General features: G+C 32.5%; 1 protein-coding gene across 5 annotated transcripts in view; it reads left to right on the top strand.

Annotated features, from left to right (window-relative positions):
- Positions 1-18,693, top strand: part of LOC127738092 (LDL receptor repeat-containing protein egg-1-like) — a 35,377-nt gene extending 16,684 nt beyond the window's left edge. For 3 of the 5 annotated variants that reach the window (XM_052249195.1, XM_052249191.1, XM_052249194.1), the window contains 9 exons: positions 2,014-2,124; positions 5,906-6,016; positions 9,295-9,405; positions 10,973-11,083; positions 12,633-12,846; positions 13,777-14,036; positions 16,388-16,533; positions 17,181-17,265; positions 17,957-18,693. In XM_052249195.1, the coding sequence (XP_052105155.1) occupies positions 2,014-2,124; positions 5,906-6,016; positions 9,295-9,405; positions 10,973-11,083; positions 12,633-12,846; positions 13,777-14,036; positions 16,388-16,533; positions 17,181-17,265; positions 17,957-18,030 (1,223 nt within the window). In that variant the 3' untranslated portion in view covers positions 18,031-18,693. The remainder of the gene's footprint in view (positions 1-2,013; positions 2,125-5,905; positions 6,017-9,294; positions 9,406-10,972; positions 11,084-12,632; positions 12,847-13,776; positions 14,037-16,387; positions 16,534-17,180; positions 17,266-17,956) is intronic. The other 2 variants (XM_052249192.1, XM_052249193.1) reach the window with 2 other exon arrangements.
- Positions 18,694-19,540: the final 847 nt, after the last annotated feature.

The following is a 19,540-nucleotide window of genomic DNA, read 5'->3' as shown; positions in this document are numbered from 1 at the left end:
AAAAAAGCGTTTCGCACGAATAAATATTCAAAGTTTATTTTCATATCTTATTTGGTATTAACCGTAATGAAAGTAAAGTTTCATATCTCAATTATGAAACTGATGGAAATCTTATTTATTATTATATTGAAATGAATAAGTCGAGTAGAGTTGATATCAAGCAATAATTGATTCTCACAAGTTTTTGAACATTCTATTTTGGCAAGAAGTCTCTTTGAGTGGAATAACACGAAACATGAGTTGGTATAATTTACCTTCTTGCAACTTATGAATCTTCCTGTTACGTTACAAACACACATATGGGCTGCTTTATTTATTTCCTCGACTATTCTTTATAAACAAATTGCAGATGACATTGCGAATATTGGAAGTTACAAAATATCTAGCCACGTAGAAAAAGTAGTCCATAGTAACTTGCAAGTCATCAATTCCCCTTTTTACAATCAGGTGGTAAATAGTGATCGGGTCCTTCGTCCGATGTTCGTTCATCCAGTCCTCCATCCACCCAACTTGTATCTGCGACTGTTCCTTAAATGTTTTCAGAAGTTTGTAAACCTTTCACTCATTCTTACTCACGTGATGCTCTTGCGTACCTCCTATCTAATTTCTTCATCCAAGTGATTTTTGCGGAGTAGATAGGCATGATATGGACGCTGTCTTATGCAAACAAACGTACTCATGTGTATCCTTCTCATTATCAGAATTTAATAAAACTATCTCAGAACCTTACCCAATAGTGCCATTTGTGCACCTCTTATTTTGTTTTTTATCCAAATTGTTTTGAAGGTTTCCCATAACGAATAATTGACTTGCTATTGCTTTATTAGGGGTGTTCCAAGTATTTTGTTACCATAACTCATTCTTAATTTTTTTTTTGAATGAATTGATATATTTACATGTATGTTTACACAGTTTTTGGTGATGGATCCCAAGTGGGATCACGTTAAGCTATTACGTCTGTTTGGGTTGCTAACCAAATGTTGCCAATATAATGAAACTTTAAACAACTGTCATACAAGAAGGAGGTTTAGCTAGGTACATTGTAATATCGGTGGCTGTACTTCATACATCTACGTCATAAATAATAACGGAGCGCACGAGTCTCGCTTTAAACTATCAATTTTCGAATCATTTCCCCCAAATATCAGGTAGAGTGATCAAAAAGCAACAGTATAATAATTCTTTTATAAATGAATCAATATAGCCAAAAAAGAAAGACTTTTAGCACAATTCCTTAACTTATAAAAAAAACATATCAAAATAAGCTGAGTGTGAAATAAAGTAGTTTTTACATATCATATTCCTGCGGATGAAATTGTATTTTCACATTAAATATCTATATAAGTGAAAAAACCCCAACTTTTCCCTTATTTACACACACAAAATGTCTGTTAAATCAAGGTGAATGCAAAACCAACCAATTTGAATGTGCTGCCAGTAAGAAGTGTATATCTAAGTATTTACGCTGCAATCAGATACCAGATTGTCCTGATGAAAGTGATGAGAAAAACTGTTCTAAAACAATACGTTTGTTTACCTCCGATAAGTTATTCCAAAATAAAATATTCATGAACAACTTTTGATTCTAAAGATCAATTGCAATGAAAGAAATCTAACTGAAAACTATCTTTCAAATTACACCGTCCATTGCACACAACAATTTACCAGCCTTTTAACATTGAACCTTCCATGAACACTAGTTGTATCCTTTGATACAACTTACTTAAATCAAATTTGAATAATCACAAATATTACTGTACTTTTGAACTATAAAACCACCCCCTAAAACATAATTTTTATGTACTGAAACACACATCAAATCAGTAATATGCATCGAAAGATGAGCAATTAAATCTTGAAATCGCCAAATTGTCACGAGTGGCGACAATGTTGAATGAGGATACCGGTCATCAACTAAACCTGAAGGGGATCATAAATGTGACATTTCCACAAAGTTTGAACTAAATCAGCTCTGACAAGATTTTATCACAATAGGAAATATTTTTTTTAAAGGTGAATGCCGATCAGACGAGTTCCGTTGCAAAACCAGCACACTTTGCATACCCGAATCACAAAAGTGTAATGGAAAAAATGATTGTGCAGATGGTAGCGATGAGATTAACTGTAAGTTTCCATTTACCCATTTTGACACGCCGCTAAAGAAAAGTAATTTGACACAATTGATAAATTTACCGGAAAAACCTGAACATATTATAAACTGTAGACAGGACAATTTAGCGCGATAATCATCCCATGTCACTTTGTAGACTGGATGAGCGATATATGTAAAACGTGGTTCGGTATTAAGATATATCTTAATACTAAAATATATGATAAAAGAGATGATTTTTCATTTCCTATCGTTAATTATCCATTTTTAGATGGTGACGTTCCCTTGTCACCATCTTACGGTGTTTATATATCTCAACTTGTACGATTCGCTCGTGTATGTAACAATGTTTTAGATTTTAACGAGAGAAATTTATGTATTACTGAAAAATTATTACACCAGGGTTTTCGATATCACAAACTAGTCAAAACATTTACTAAATTTTATCATCGGTATAAGGACATCATTCGTAAATATAGCTCAACATGCAGACTTCTTATACGTTCAGGTATTTCACATCCAATTTTTTATGGAAATATTCTTTATAAAGCACAAAAATGTCAGTATTCACCTCTGAAGCTAACAAAACCTTTAACGAGACTTATTAAGAAGGGATATAGTTACGATACTGTTGTCAGGTCATTAAAGATTGCATATTTTGGCGTTAATATTGATTCACTTATAGGGTCTTTGCATCGGCACTAAACACATTTATTTAAAAACCAGTTGTTGGCATGACACGGGTTATGTTCTTCTCATATATGTTATGATGGTATGATACTAAACCCCTAACGGGAAGGATTGTGCCTGATATTCATATGATGAAGACATAATCTTTCAATCAGTTTAATTGAAGTCTGGAGCTGGCATGTCAGTTAACTGCTAGTAGTCTGTTGTTATTTGTGTATTATTGTCATTTTGTTTATTTTTTTTGGTTACATCTTCTGACATCAGACTCGGACTTCTCTTGAACTGAATTTTAATGTGCGTATTGTTATGCGTTTACTTTTCTACATTGGCTAGAGGTATAGGGGGAGGGTTGAGATCTCATAAACATGTTTAACCCCGCCGTATTTTTGCGCCTGTCCCAAGACAGGAGCCTCTAGCCTTTGTCAGTCTTGTATTATTTTTAATTTTAGTTTCTTGTGTACAATTTGGAGTTTAGTATGGCGTTCATTATCACTGAACTAGTATATATATTTGTTTAGGGGCCAGCTGAAGGACGCCTCCGGGTGCGGGAATTTCTCGCTGCATTGAAGACCTGTTGGTGACCTTCTGCTGTTGTCTGCTCTATGGTCGGGTTGTTGTCTCTTTGACACATTCCCCATTTCCATTCTCAATTTTATACTTGACAATTGAAACCTAGTTCTAAATTAAGGGCATACGATACAGTAGAGATCCCTCGTTGATTTTTTCTTGAAATTTTGGTAGAAGGTCAATTTCGATGTGTACTTTTGAAATATGCAAAGTAAAATATACCTTCATGACTTACTTTTTTGGATAATTTGGTTCGAAATTTGCATATTTGAAGGAAAAACCCTGAAATTTCATAAATAAGGACTTTTAAGGAAAGTACCAATACTTTTGAACCAACAGTCATAATTTAACCGGGTTTTTTGTAAAATGTTCCCTTGATCCATGGCATCAGCATGTTGTAACAAGTTAACGGTTGAAATAAATAATTATATCCTCAATTCTTTTAATACAAGTGAAATAAAGAAGTTGAAAATATTTTTGCGTCTACACAGAAGTGCAGAAAAAATTCTATCGTTGATTTTTTCTTAAAATTTTGGCGGAGCGTTCTTGAAACAGAACTTGATCGATTGCAAAAGAAAAAACTGGGGGTCCATGTGCTTGTTTTTTCAATAAAAGCAATAAACCTTTATTTTTATTGGCAAACGGGACGTTTGCCAATAAGGCGCCAAACTACGTTGGAATTATTCGCAACAACGTCGTGAAATCTTTCCCGCCGTTTACTATACTACGTTGTCAATTTCAGTGGTAGAGCCAAGGTGTTTTTTTTTAAACCAATGATATTAATAATGAAAATAAATAAAGCTGGCTCCTCGTAAAATAGCATCATATTTGCCAAACCTTTATGAATTTTTGTTACGAAACTTGGATAGAAAAAGTATTCTAGTAAATTACTTTTAGAAAAGAAATATTCGGAAACAAAACAAGATATATATAATAAAAAAATTAATTTGCAACTCTGTCCGACATTAGTCATACAATTCATGTAGACAACACAGCTTGAACATAGTTTTAATTATTCAAAAGGCCCCGACATGACAAAATGTGCAACAATTATAAAGTAAGGGGGATGATATAAAAAAAGAACATTTGGTATGGTTGTAAAAGAGACAACTATCAACCATAGTTCAAATGACGAAGATAAACGCTATTAAAGGTCACCCTACGGCCTTCAACACAAAAATAAAGAAAAGAAAAAGAAACACCGTATAGTCAGCTTAAAAAGGCCCCGACATGAAAATGTGAAATAATTCAAACAAGAAAACTAACGACCTACTCTAAAGGCATTACATGAACACAAAATCATACCCACATTAAATCGGTTCAGCTTATTCAATTAACTGAGTATAACATTTCATACAGTAGTTGATATTAGAGCATGAAATTTAATGATTCTGTATCAATAGATAAGTTACCTTAGCTATAGTGAGTGCAACCACATTGTTTGTCCGGTCCAACAAATATTTTGTTTCTTATCTGAGAAACTACTTTACAAAAAGACTTCGTATTTGGTAAGTAACTTAACATCAATGAGTTGCAACTCTGGTCTGTCAAATACCTTATTCCTGTGTGCCGATTTTTCTCTCTCAATATGTACATAGAGGAAATGCTTAGCACATCAACGGGTGCGTTTTTGTTTTTGGTCTATACTACGGGGCTTATAACTGAGTCATTTTAACTGACAATTCTTCTTCATACACTTATATATTCCACGGGTTAAATTCTAAAAATGCCGTTAAACTCTTTAATGTACCTTTTCAAAGTCAGGAACAGTAAGATGTGCTGTCATTATTTATTACGTTTTTTTTGTCATTTTGTTGATAGTCTCTGTTAAATTTATCCGTACAATTCTCATTACGATTTAGAGTTAGCAAAATGGTGAAGTTACTATATAAATTACTTATGTTTTTTTTTGTGTAGTTGGGTTTCTCTCTCATCGACGTCTTATGTTTTTCATATCTCTTATTCATTTCCTATATGAAATAACAGACATACAAAATTAAGAATGTGGATTTGATTTTTTTTCCATTCGAAGTTAATATTGTTGACTTCCTTATTATGAATAAATATAACAATTCTCGTGATTTGGCCGATTTTCATTGCAGGTACTTTTTTCAAATTCGCGCAATTGGGATTATGACGTCAGTGGATTTCCGCAAATGTGACTACATCTAAAGCGACGTCGCGAAATGTAATCGTTCTTATTAGAAACATCGCGAAATTACAACGTTCTGATTAACAACGTCGCGAAAACAACTCGAAAAGTTTTGAAAACGTTATTATCTGCCCCTGCTACTGTATCGTATGCCCTTAAGGAACATTTTGAAATTTTTCATACAAACGTGGCGAAGTTTACTTTTATACCTACTGTTACAATATAACTTGAAATGTCCAGAAAGTAAATTCACGGGTATCCGTTATATCTTTTTTATTCATGAAGTACTATCTTGTGGTATTTGTCTATGATAAAATTGTTAAACGTAGATCGATGCATATATAAATAAAAACAGAAGCAAATTAGAAATACTTCCATTGTTTTAGGTGGTTGCAGGTCCAATGAGTTTCAATGCGAAACGAGTAAAAGATGCATATCAGAAACGTTAAAGTGTGATCGGCAACAAAACTGTAATGATGGAAGTGATGAAAAAAATTGTAAGTAAATAACGGTTTTAAGACAATTTAAAAATCAAGTTAATGTACAAAGCAATCAAAAAATGTATGCATTTCTTCTCCCTTTTGCGCTTATCTAAAAGATGTGAACGTATAGAAATGTATTTTTGTCTAGCAGGAATAGTGTAATAGATATGACTAATTTTCCTCTGTAATTCACCCTACTTTCGGTCCATTTTCTTTAAGTCATTAAAAGTTTACTAAAATTCACAATATTTCAGCTTCATTTGTTTTCTGTAATGTTTTAACAAAACAAACTTTTGGCGACCAGAATAAAATAATGATTTATAAATGTCGGGAAATGGCTGGAGAAACTAATTGATATAGTTTTGAATTTATCTACAACAAATTAATAAGAACAGCAGTTTTAACCACTATAAAATAACTATTTATATACAGTGGGATTTTCTCGCTGTGTTGAAGACCCATTGGTGGCCTTGGGCTGTTTTATGCTCTTTGGTCGGGTTGTTGTCTCTTTGAAACATTCCCCATTTCCATTCTCAATTTTGTATAACAAAAAAGATAAATTCATTTGTACAAGGCTTAAAACATGTATAATTTTAATGAAATTATAAATGTTTCCACCAAGTTTGACTTTAAGTTAACATTTTTTCTTTAGTTTTCATTCATTGTCTGTTAATTTTTCAATTTTATTGAATTATTTGACAGTTAATATAAATAAACAATAAAATGTTTGAAGGTGAATGTCAAGCAGATGAGTTCCACTGCGTCTGCAAACAGAATGCAGTGGACGAAACTGGCCCCATCCCAGAGAATCAAATGATCGCCCCCCAAATATCTAATTCGGTCTTCATAAGTGTGCTTGAGCAGATAACATTCTTGTTAAAAGCTTTAACATTTTTGATACACCCTCGACTGTTTCAAAATGAAAATTGAGTACAAGTAACTTGCTCAAGAAACCTTGACCTATAATGAATTTGGCTATCATTTTAATGTTCTGTTTGATGATATTGCTTGTTACGTGTTTCCGTATCTATACATCACTGGCGTTTAGATATTTGGCTTTGGTCGTTCGAGATGTAGGACTACAGGTTGCACTTTGTAAATACAGCTGTTTCACAAGACACGCCTCTTTTGGGAAGATATATAATATTCATAGATATTTTGTTTTGTTTACGTACTGGTTCCCAGATATGATCTGTATGTAACATCTCATACAGAAATAACGTTGGAATGTTACCAGTATAAAAACACATGGTAGCGGTGAAAAATGAATTCTGAGGAATACCACAAGTGAAGGTAGGGATAGTACAGAATTAACAGTATAAGTTTAAATTCTTAGAAGTTCGGGGCATATAAATGTTAAAAATATGCCACACAGCCCTATGTTTTGACCTTTGAATAAAAAAGTAGTGCATATTAACTTTCCGTTCTAGGATATAATTTTTTACGAAACTTCATAGTGAAAATGGCACAGTTTTAGCCGCAAAGGGAGTTCCTATGGGAAATTGTAGTGTCTATATTTACTGAAGTGCAACCTACAATCCAGAACAAAAAGCGTTTTGGAGGCATACAATGTTTAAAGTTTATTTGCATATCTTATTTTGTATTAACCGTAATAATTCACATTTCACAATATAAAATTTTAATTATGAAAAAGATGGAATCCTTGTTTATTACTATATTGGAATGAACAAGTCGAGTTGAATTGGTATTAAGCAATAATTGATTCTCACAAGTTTTTTAACATTCTTTTTGGCAAGAAGTCTATTTGAGTGGAATAACACGAAACATGAGTTGGCACAATTTACCTTCTTGCAACTTATGACTCTTCCTCTTCCTGCCACGTTACAAACACGCGTATGTCCTGATCTATTTATTTCCTCGACTATTCTTTATTAAGCAATTGCAGATGACATTGTGGAAATCTGAAGTGACAAAATACCTAGCCACATAGAAAAAGTGGTCCATAGTAACTTGCAACTCATCCTTTTCCCCTATTTACAATCAGGTGGTAAATAGTGATCGGGTCCTACATCTGATGGTTGTTCATCCACACCTCCTGCCATCCATCTGCGAAAGCTCCTTAAATGTTTTTAGAATTTTTTGAGACTTTTTCAAAATCTTACTCACATGATGCTCTTGCGTACCTCATATCTAATTTCTTCATTCAAATGATTTTTGCGGCGTAGATAGGCATGATATGGACTTTGTCGTATCCACAAATGTTATTCATGTGTATCCTCCATCCCTTCCCATTATCATAATTTGATAAAAATATCTCAGAACCTTACCCAATAATACTATTAGTGCATCTCCTTTTTTGTTTATTACCCAAATTGTTTTGAATGTTTTCCATAACGAATAATGACTTGCCATTGCTTTATCAGGAGGTATTTTAAGTATTTTGTTACAATAACTCTTTCTTAAGTTCTTTTTTGTATAGAATGAATTGATATATTTACATGTATGTTTACACAGATTTGGCTGCTGGATCCAAATTATGGTTACATTAACATATTATGTCTGTTTGGGTTGCTAACCCAATTTTGCCAATAAAATGGAACTTTAAACAACTGTAATACAAAACCAGGTTTAACCCACGATTTCCTTAGGAACATGCCTGTACCAAGTCAGGAATATGACAGGTTTTTTACATGTTCCGGTGATTGATTTTGTTAGTTTTTATGGACTTCCTATTTTAGAATTTGCCTTGGAGTTCAGTATTTTTGTTATACTTTTTTGAAACTTTGAAGGCGAATCAATTACTTCGTAGTTGCTGTACGAAAATGAGGATATATCATGATGTTCGCCAGTACATCTAGAAGAAATTACGAACAGCCAATGAAAATATCGAAATTAGATGTCGCGTTGCAGGATTGCCCAACTCTCTAGATGTACTTTGCTCGCCAGTACATCTAGAGGAAATTACGAAAGCCAATGAAAAATATCGCAATTTGATGTCGAGTTGCAACCGATCGATTTATGTCATGCTCTAACATGATGTACAGTTCGGCATGGAAAATGTTAGAAATGATATTGACAGCTAATTCATTTCACAAAAGCAGAAGTCAGAAGATGCCTATTATTTCTAGTCACTAGAAATCTATAGCAGTTATATCGCCGGTATCAATGAAATACTATCTGATCTAGTGGATTTGTGTATGTTACCACAAGAAAAACATAGCATGCATACAGAATTACAAATGGATATGTGAAATCGATTCACAAAAGACCAGTTTTAGATTCAGAACAACGAAATATACAAGTATTATAAAAAATACTTTTGTGGTTTTTAGGTGGTTGTGCATCCAATGAGTTTCAATGCAAAACCAGTAGAAAATGTATACCTGCAACGTTAGAGTGTAATCGTAAACTAGACTGTCAGGATGAAAGTGATGAACAAAATTGTAAGTCAATACATATAACAGTTTTAGATTTATTTAGAATATAATATATGAAAAAAGTATCACAAAAAAACCCCGAACTTTAAGGCAAATTCCAAAAGGGGAAGTCCATACAAACTGACAAAATCAAACGCTATCAATCGAAGGAACAAGAGAAAAACAACTGCCATATTCGTGAAAGAAGCAACTAATTATGAAATGTTTTTGCATGCGGGACCTATTTTCTAAAAGTCCTTTAGAGTTTTATAAAGTTTCAGTACTATCACGACTATAGCTTCATGTGTGTGTGATTTATGTTTTTAACAATTTCAACGTGTTTTTAGACATCTAGATGATATAAAAATGTTCTTAATTAAGGCGACAGTAGTTTACTGATGTACAAATCTATTAGGAAGAGACAAACCAAATCAACAAACAAAAAACGAGAAAATCGCATGAACTCCAAAAGGAACAAGACCGAGTGCGTCGACAGGGCAAGCGTCTCCTGCTATTTAGCTAAAATAAATGCATACTAGTACATTTTTGATAAATATTGAGTATTAATCTATTAAAAATAAATGACCACTGTATACTAATAGTGGCATAAAAATAACACTTTATTTATTTGGAACGTTTGTAGCGTTTTCTTGTTTTTACCTTCACCAGGAAGGCTAAAAAAAATGTGGACACCATGGGGAAAGGCAACAGTAGTTTACTGATTTTGAGTTATAACAAATCCAATGAACTGCAAAAGGAGCAATACCGGATGCGTCGACAGGGCCAGCATCTCCTGATATGCATCACAGGCCTTTCGGATCCAAGCTCAGTCAAAATGTAACAATCGAGAAGAGGGGGTGCTCATATACCAAATCACGCTGTTATGTATTTTTTCCCACTTCCCACTTTTTTCCTTTTTTTTCCCCACAGATCGCATTTTCTTTACCGCTATATCCCACATCATCACTTTTTATCCCCTATATCGCACATCCCCGCTTTTAACATTACATAAATTCCTTTAAAATCCGGATAAATTAGGATATACCACTTTTTTAAAGAAAATTCAGCCTTTGAAATATTTAGATATAAGATATTTTTTCAGATTAAATGAAACTGTATTTAGTGGAGTATATTATTCAAGCATTATAGAAAGCAAAACAATTTGTATAACCCACGCTGTAAAGTTGTGTACGGTATAATGTTTTTGACCAATCCATCGGTCAGTCAGTCTGTCCGTCCGTCAGTCCTGTTCTTGTCATCGCAACTCCTCTGAAACCTTTCTAGGAGTTATGCCCCTTTGAAATTAGAATTTTTGGCCTACACTGATGCAACAGTTTGTCATCGCAGCTCCTCTGAAACCGCACAACAGAATTTCATGAAACATTTAGCTAATGAGGACATAATATGTAGATGTGAATGTCCACAGGAAAGTTTTATCAGTTGATTTTTAAGGAGTTATGAGTCTTTGAACTTAGGAATCTGGTGAGATTTTATTTGCCAAGAGACAATGTAAGGGCGTTTGGTATGTGAGCGTGCTCACAAAGGTTCTTTAATGAAAACAATTAATGAAAAAATTATTTTGTCTAAATTGAAGGCAATTGTGAGGTAGACGAGTTCCGTTGTACGACCAGTACAAAATGCATACCGCTAACACTGAAATGTAACGATAGAAGAGATTGTACAGATGGAAGCGACGAAAAAAATTGTAAGTTTTTACTGGAGATTATCGATACATGATACTTCAGACAATGAAATCCTCACTGAATGTTAAACATTAACTCGAGATACCACATCATATCATATATCGTTTGTTCCTAACAAGATCATCGACCTAATGATAGATTCCCCTGAAAAAAGACTTGCATTAATTGAAAGCAACTGGCTGGTAATGGAAAGACGATATAAAGACACATAATTATGAAATAAGAGAGGATAGATAATTGTTTTTTTTTTGTCATTTGTGATTCTGATATTATATTGAAAAGTACTTTTCTGATCTAATGTGCTGTACGATTTTTACGTTTTGTACGTTATGTTGCTCCGCTTGTCAGGATATAAAGACCGGATTGCGAACTCAAAGTTGGACTACGACAAATGTTAATATGCCTGTTGAAATTGAGAACATGATGAATGATTACTTTTTTAAAACTTCTTTTGTCATTTACGGAATTTGATGTTGGTGGCAAATGCATGAGAATAACGGCAAATATGTTTTTCATTTTTGACTTCCATCATGAAATTATTACACTAATAGCTCCGTAAGCAGTCTTGTACGGTCTAGATGTTTTCAAAGTTACAACAGTTTAGCCTGCGTATGGACGCCACGAAGAAGTAGAATTATACAAGTAGCTTATTTTACAACACTTTTTCTATAAGGGTAATTTTCAAAGTTTTTTTTCCATTTTCTTGTCTTTGAAAATTTAAAAAGGAGGAAAACCAGTACAATGCCAATGAAAAGACTAACAACCAAAGATCAAAAGACAAGGATCTAAACAGGTCACATACCACACAACCTTCAACTATAGGCAAAAACCCATACCGAATGATATGTGAAACAATTAAAAAAGGAAAGATATTGGCCTGAATTAAATTAATAACTGTAAAATAAATATATTTACATTACTACAGGATCTTGGCATTGGACTGGTTTATTGACAAGTATGTGGCGAGTTTCACATGTTTAATGCTTACTCAACAATAATTTAACTATGGAAAATGCTGAAACAGCGCAGCACTAAAATAAAGACAATGTGTAAGGACAATCAATGAAGATGTTAAAAAACATAAACATAAAGTTTAGGGGAAATACAACTCCCATCTTATAAAGAGAGTATATTTACCATATTCTTTCTTACCCACCTATGCCATACCGATAATTGGTAAAGAATGCTGCTTACAAGGACGCAAATGAACCAATTTAAGGGTAAGAACGGTAGAAATTAGATCGGCTCTGGTTTGTTCAATAATTGGTAGTACTTGCAAATTATTGCAGTTTAAATTTTTTGAAGAGATATCTTGAGGTCGGCTGAAAAGATGCGTACATAAACATTTTTGTAAAATGCATTTATAGCAACATTTCTTTTGGGTAAAACACTTGCTCATATATAAATCTATATATCAATGACAAGATATTAAAATGAGGTTAGTTATGCAATGTTTTTTGTTTTGCACTAAATGTTATTTTTTTGGTAGATTAATTATACTTTTTGATTTTCACACAATATGTAAAAATATTTAAATCTTATATTTACTAGGCCCGGAAGTGCAATGTGGTGTTTCACACGTTGTTCCACAATTATCAAATTGTCGACTAAGAATAGTTGGTGGATGCAAAGCTAAACCTCATAGTTGGCCTTGGGCAGTACAGTTACTCTTAAGATACGACAAAAATAGCAACTTCACTCATGAATGTGGTGGGGCTATACTTAATTCAAGATTCGTGATAACTGCTACCCACTGCTTTTTGAGGTAAGGAAAATATATTAGATTTATCAGTATAGGTAGAAATTTTTTTCTAGTGGCTACAGATTTTTTTTTTTTTTTGGTCATGCCATATCCAAATTGTGTAATATGCATAATTTCATATATTTTTAGTTTTGAATCTGGGACTTTGATTATTAGCTTGAAAACGAGTATATTTCTAAAACCATGAAAAATTTAATAAAAAAGAATTATTTTCAAAAACTTGTAACACAAATTTATATCATACTATTGAAAATAAGATATTCCATTTTTTTTTTACAAAAATCTGCATGTGTGTATCTTTTGAAACAAAAAAGTGAAGTTTGTCTGTCCAAAGGATAGACATGTCCAATAAACCGAAATTTAAAGTAAATGTATAAAATTTTGACCCCATTATCTCTTAATTTAGCACATGAAGGTATATTTTTATTACATATTTGAATTGACTAGTTGAAAAATAGAATTAGATAAAAAGAACATTATAAGGTGAAAAATGTGATTTATTTGAAAATTAATATTATTGAATAACATAATATTATTAATATTATCATTTGATGTGTAAAACAGAACGGCCAAGACGACAGTAACGTGTGTATAAGGATTTCACAGTTGACACAATTACCGTTTTTGTCCTATTAGAATCGAAATAATTCTTATTTCTTTAACTATCAAAAGCCACAGAAAGAGAAACCCGTGTAAACAATCATAAAACAATAATGCCTTAACCTAAAAGCATACCTTGCTATGTATGCGAAACCAGTCCAATTGACTATTGCTCAAAACTGAAAAACTATTTAAAATGTATTATTAGTATTTTTATTTTATTACTTATTAGTTTAAAATGAGTAAACACTATTAAAGCAATAGCATATTGTTTATTTGTTTTATTATTTGTTTTCAACCTACTCCATTACAAAGTAAAAGTTTATATTGCAGTGAAAATGACATAAAACAATGGCAAATAAGAGCAGGAAGTCATTATAAAGGCAGATCAGAAAGTAGTAATCAAATACGGTTGATTAAAAAGAAAACTCCTTTATTTAACCCAACGACAAACATTCTAGATCGAGATATAACAATTCTAGAAATTAATACTCCATTTGTCTTCAATACACATGTCCGTCCAGTGTGTTTACCAGAACGACATCCAAGAAAGGGAGACAAATGTGCCGTTGTTGGATGGGGCACAACGAAGGGTAATTTCATGAGTATTTTAAATAGACGTGGTTCGCAAATTTATAGATAGTTGTTGTAGTCACTTAGCCAAAATGAGTTTAGTTATATTGTCTTGCACTTATTGGGTCTGGTCGTTTTGAAGTGTAGATAAAAACGGCTTAAATTACTATTAAACATGAGAAATAGTCGGTGCTGAAATTATTGAACAAGTTATTTAAATAATATTGATTAAAAAAAAAAAAAAAAACAAAAAAAAAAACAACAATAAATACATATTTTGTAATGTTTGCGTGGAAAAAGATACATACCAGTATATCAAACTAAATTCGAATGTGCAGGGGAGATAATAGCTAGCGCATTTTTGTTATGTTTTCCGAAGTTTGACGTTCAAATAGATCTAAAACAACAAATAAATAGTTCTTTTGACGTTAACTTACATATCATATATTTAATTAGGACGTTACACAGGAGTGGTTACTATTATTTAATCTTGTTTTCTCAATAACTTATTCTGTAAATTGTACCAATATTTTTGTTTTTTCATTAGAAGTTTTGGTTGTTAGATATTTCAAATTTAAGATTACTACAAGATGAAAAGTACGACATTTTTTCATAATTAGTGGTATAATATGCTATTTTCTCTTATTGTGTCGATAAAGCTTTATAAAAACTAAGACTATCTAGTAAACGTAATTTGCCTGTGAATATTTCAAATATATCATAAAAAAAAACTTTATTTGGCGTGATTTATTAAAAACCTTCAACAAAATTGCCCGAGAGGAGAAATTTGCATTGCCAGTCATATATTTGAGAGCATAGAAATGGCCTTAGCAGTTCATCAGAAACTAAAGTCAGCCTTGTAAATATTAGCGTTGTAAAAGATAGGTGAAATATATCAAAGAAGGACGAAAGATACCAGAGGGACAGTCAAACGCATAGATCGAAATCAAACTGACAACGCCATGGCCAAAAATAAAAAGACAAACAGACAAATAATAGTACAGATGATACAACATAGAAAACTAAAGACTAAGCAACACGAACCCCACCAAAAACTTGGGGTGATCTCAGGTGCTCCGGAAGGGTAAGCAGATCCTGCTCCACATGTGGGAAGGGTATTGTAGTAACGACATAAGGAACATATCCGATATCATCTATGAAACGGTTATTCCTTAACGGTCAACCAACTCATGATGACGTCCGTAAAATTTTCGAAGGTATGATTTCAACTTCACCATTTGGAACTCTTGGTATAATAGCTTCCTTGTGAGCAGCATTCCTCTATCAAGAAAATCATGATAGGAAACACAAGCCCGGGAATATCGTATCAATTGGGAGATATATACTCCGTATGCAGGCGCTGCTGGAATGTTGCTACATGGAAATGAAATGTTCACAATTGGGAAGCTGAAATCATCTTTTTTGTCGTAAAGTTTTGTTTTCAACCGACCCTCATTGTCAATTTCTAGATGTAAGTCAAGATATGAGGCAGACTTAACTGTATCTGTATTATCCTTTATCTCTAGTTCGATGGGATAGATTCGTTCAACATAGTCACCAAATTTTGTATTATTTAGTGAGAGAACATCATCTATATAGCGGAACGTAAAGTTAAAGGATATTGCTAACTTCTTGTCTTTCTTCCTAAGAAGTTCCTGTATGAAGTCAGCCTCATAATGATAAAGAAACAAGTCGGCAAGAAGAGGGGTACAATTGGTGCCCATTGGAATTCCGACAGTCTGTTGAAAAACATGTCCTCCAAACGTAACAAACATGTTGTCAATCAAGAAATCAAGCATCTTGATAATGTCAGTTTCATAGAATTTTTTGTTTGAATCAGAGTGATTCTTTACAAAGTAGGATTTATCCCTCCCCAAAGGTATATTCAAATCATAAGTCTAAAACAAACTGACAATGATATGACAAAAGACGAAAAAGGACAAAATGATAAACAACAGTACACAAAACACGACATAGAAAACTTAAGACTGAGCAACACGAACCCTACCGAAAAGGTGCTGTGGTAGGGTTAGCTCCTTCTTCACATGCAACACCCGTCGTGTTACTCCTATAAAATACGTTGATAAGGTATTGTGATAAAAGGAAATTTAATGTAAAATTTATGAATAATGATAAAAAATAAAATTATACTTTAATGTCTTACGCTGCTGATTTTTTGTGTTACTGTCTTCAAGAAGAACTTCAAATATAGTTCCGTAAGAAAGTAGGTGACTACAAAACATGGACTTTTTCTTTCGTCCTTAATAAATCTTACACAAGTTAAGTGGGAACTAAAATGTTATTATATTAAATACGCTACAGTACAAAGCTAAAAATTGAAAATACATATTTCGTTTTTCGGTTTCAACAGGGACTGGTCATGATGACATTCTGAAACAGACCCCGATGCCAATAGAAGACACTCAAACCTGTAATAACACATCAAACTTGAAAGGAGATATAACAGACTATATGTTTTGTGGAGGTTTCAAAGAAGGCAAAAATGATGCCTGTCAGGTTACTTATCAGATAAAGATAATTATTTTTATAAACACTACACATTGGACCGAATTAAAATTGATCGCATTTGAAAAACAATTGCATTTTATAAAGATAAATAGAATACTATTTACGGCACCAACTACAAATGAGCATTTCGACAATTGGTATGTCCTCAGTAATGTTCGAGAATAAAAATTCCCAAATCCAATACCTAATACAAACTTTGAATTACTGATATACCGATAATTACCAAAAACTTACTGACAAACCGGAACTAAGAATAAGAGCTTCGCATGAAAGAGATACATTCCTTAATTTAACATGATTTTCTAAGAAGGTATTGGAATATTCAGTATAGAGTTTTATTGAAAAATGTAGCTAATATTTGTGAAAAACATCATTGAAGATACCAAGCCTGCAATTTAGTACGCTTCTCTCTCTACACAAGACTCATCAAAGAAATCAAAACAGATTGCAGGTTAACTCAATCACGAAGTTGGAGAGCATTAAGAAGCAAAAGTCTCTAAAAATTATGCAAAATCTTGCTAAGATGATTTATACCAAGGGGAAGAAGTGTTTCGAATGACACGACGAAACATCTCACTTCATATGCAAATACGTGTTTGCTTCGTTGCTCTTATCAGATTGATTTTATTTTTAAGGGAGACAGTGGTGGTCCATTAATGTGTCTAGATGGTGATAAGTATAGACTTCAGGGTATTGTTTCTTGGGGCATTGACTGTGCAAGTAAGTCTGTACAATTTGTGTCAGATGTATGAATTTTTTTTATCTAAACAGTTACCTGTGCATTTATAGAATTAAATAATACAGTTAATAATATTAAACAATGTTCAATAAACAAATATAGTTTATGTTGCATTTTCTAAACTCAACGAACATATTTTGATGAGAGAATGAAGATTCCAAGGGCGCAATGCGATACCTTGTTGACAAATGACAGACAACACCAGAACAAAATAAAAACGACGAACCAACGGCAAATCAGAAAATACTACACAGTAAAATAAATGTTTCTATATTCTAATCTTCTTCTAATCGTGAAAAACTGAATGCAATAATGGTACCTCTGTTGTATTTTTAAACTCTTATGGTATACAGTTGAATATAAAACAATGAAAAAGAATCTGCTCATAATAGTCAGGAAATATAAGGTTTAAAATATACTTGAACGTTTCCTATTTATCATGATTGAATATTTGCATAGATAACTTAAGCTAGATATTTGTAAATATAGATTTATGAACAACGAGGCAATTAACTATTAAACGCGAAAAGACCACTGTCATTAACTACGCGTAATTCCTTCAACAAATAGTTTAATAATCAAACTTAGTAGAACTTTGTTACTGTCAAGACAGACTCATATTGTTTTATCGAAAATACATAACAATTAATAAATGATTAAGGTTTTTTTCAGAACCAAATCTTCCTGGTGTATATGCAGATGTGTTCAAAGTTCTAGCGTGGATTAAGACAGTTATAGGGATGTAGTGAATAAATTTGTATAACATTTACTTTATGGCATTAAAATGACACATATACATTTGTAACTGGAAACCTATAGTGAATTGGCTTAGTAAAAAAAAACCTAGTTTTATCAGACATTTATTTATGTTATGAAAACATATGAAGTCGTTTTTGTTCAAAACTTTATATCTCAATGTCCACATGTTCGTATTGATATCGTTAACATAATGGCTAAAACGTTATTTTAATTCTCGAATTTTCAATAATTCTCTTGTCATTCGATATGCAGTTGAAACACTATCGTTAAATGTCGAAAAATACTTGTCTTAAGTCGATAGTTTAAAGAGTTTGTCTGACTACATGTAATGTACTGTTTTCGGTTTAAATTTGAAGTCAGAAGGCAACACTGAATAAGTTTATATAAAACAACATATGATAGCTGAAATATAATGAGTTCTTGTAGAAAAATAAAATCTACAATATGGTGTCATCATCCACACTCGTTTGTTACATGTACCAATCCATTCTATTTAATTATTGAAGATCTATTTTAATTAGTTCTTAAAAAATAAAAACAACACTTTATAGATTTATTGTGTCAGAAGCGCTTTTCTGGATATACCTTCATTTGGAACGCTCAAAGCCGAATAGTTGAAAGCCAAACATGTATAAGGACCGAAACAGTCGAAGAGCTATATAACAAAAACAAAAAAAATAATGAACCAAATCTATCTAAGGCCAACTTTTGCCTGAGGGAGTTTTAAACTTATTTTTTAATTTATATTAATAAATGGACAATTTTAGAAAAGTTTTTTATAAATCATGTCAGTAACGAGGTACTGAATACTGAGCTGATGATACCCTTGGGTCTGATAGTCCATCAGCAGCGGTATCGACCCAATGCTGTAAAAAGTGAAAACACCATTTTATAAATTTCATACAACAGAAGCGTTCTTCTGGTTAAAATGTGTATTAACTCATCATTTCTGATCATTTTAATATTTTTATGTAACCTTCTCTTAATCAATTGTTAAGTTTCAAATTCTTATTATAAATACACATTTAAAATATAAATCACAATGGAGTCATAACTATCAAATTCCAATACAAAAAAAAACCTGAACATAGTGTATGGCTTAACACGTTACCAAAAAAACTAAATAAAAACATTAAGTTTTAGCAAAACGAACCCAATCTATATTTGAAATAATAGTAGCAGTTCCGAGATGCCATACAGTTCCGATGTGACAGTTTTTCTCTTGGCGTGCTCTTTGTATTTAACAGCATTATGGATAACCTTTCCGGAGAAGACTTTTTTAATTGTATTCTGCACTCTGGTCGGGATGTTGTCTCTTTGGAAGAAGAACTTCAGGTTTCTGATGTAAGCAGTTTAAAAGTATGTCAGAAAATGCGTAAAGCGCGAGACAGATAAACCAAAATAGGACACTTTATATGAATGGATCAAAGATGTTCTGTCATACATTCAAAATTGCTTTCAATATCAACGAGACTGTGAATGCATATCCAAATAAGC

The sequence above is a fragment of the Mytilus californianus genome, unplaced genomic scaffold, assembly GCF_021869535.1.
Source record: "Mytilus californianus isolate M0D057914Y unplaced genomic scaffold, xbMytCali1.0.p SCAF_4, whole genome shotgun sequence".
NCBI classification, from domain to species: domain Eukaryota; kingdom Metazoa; phylum Mollusca; class Bivalvia; order Mytilida; family Mytilidae; genus Mytilus; species Mytilus californianus.
The sequence above is the reverse complement of the archived record's forward strand: the minus strand, read 5'-3'. Positions and strand labels throughout refer to the sequence as shown.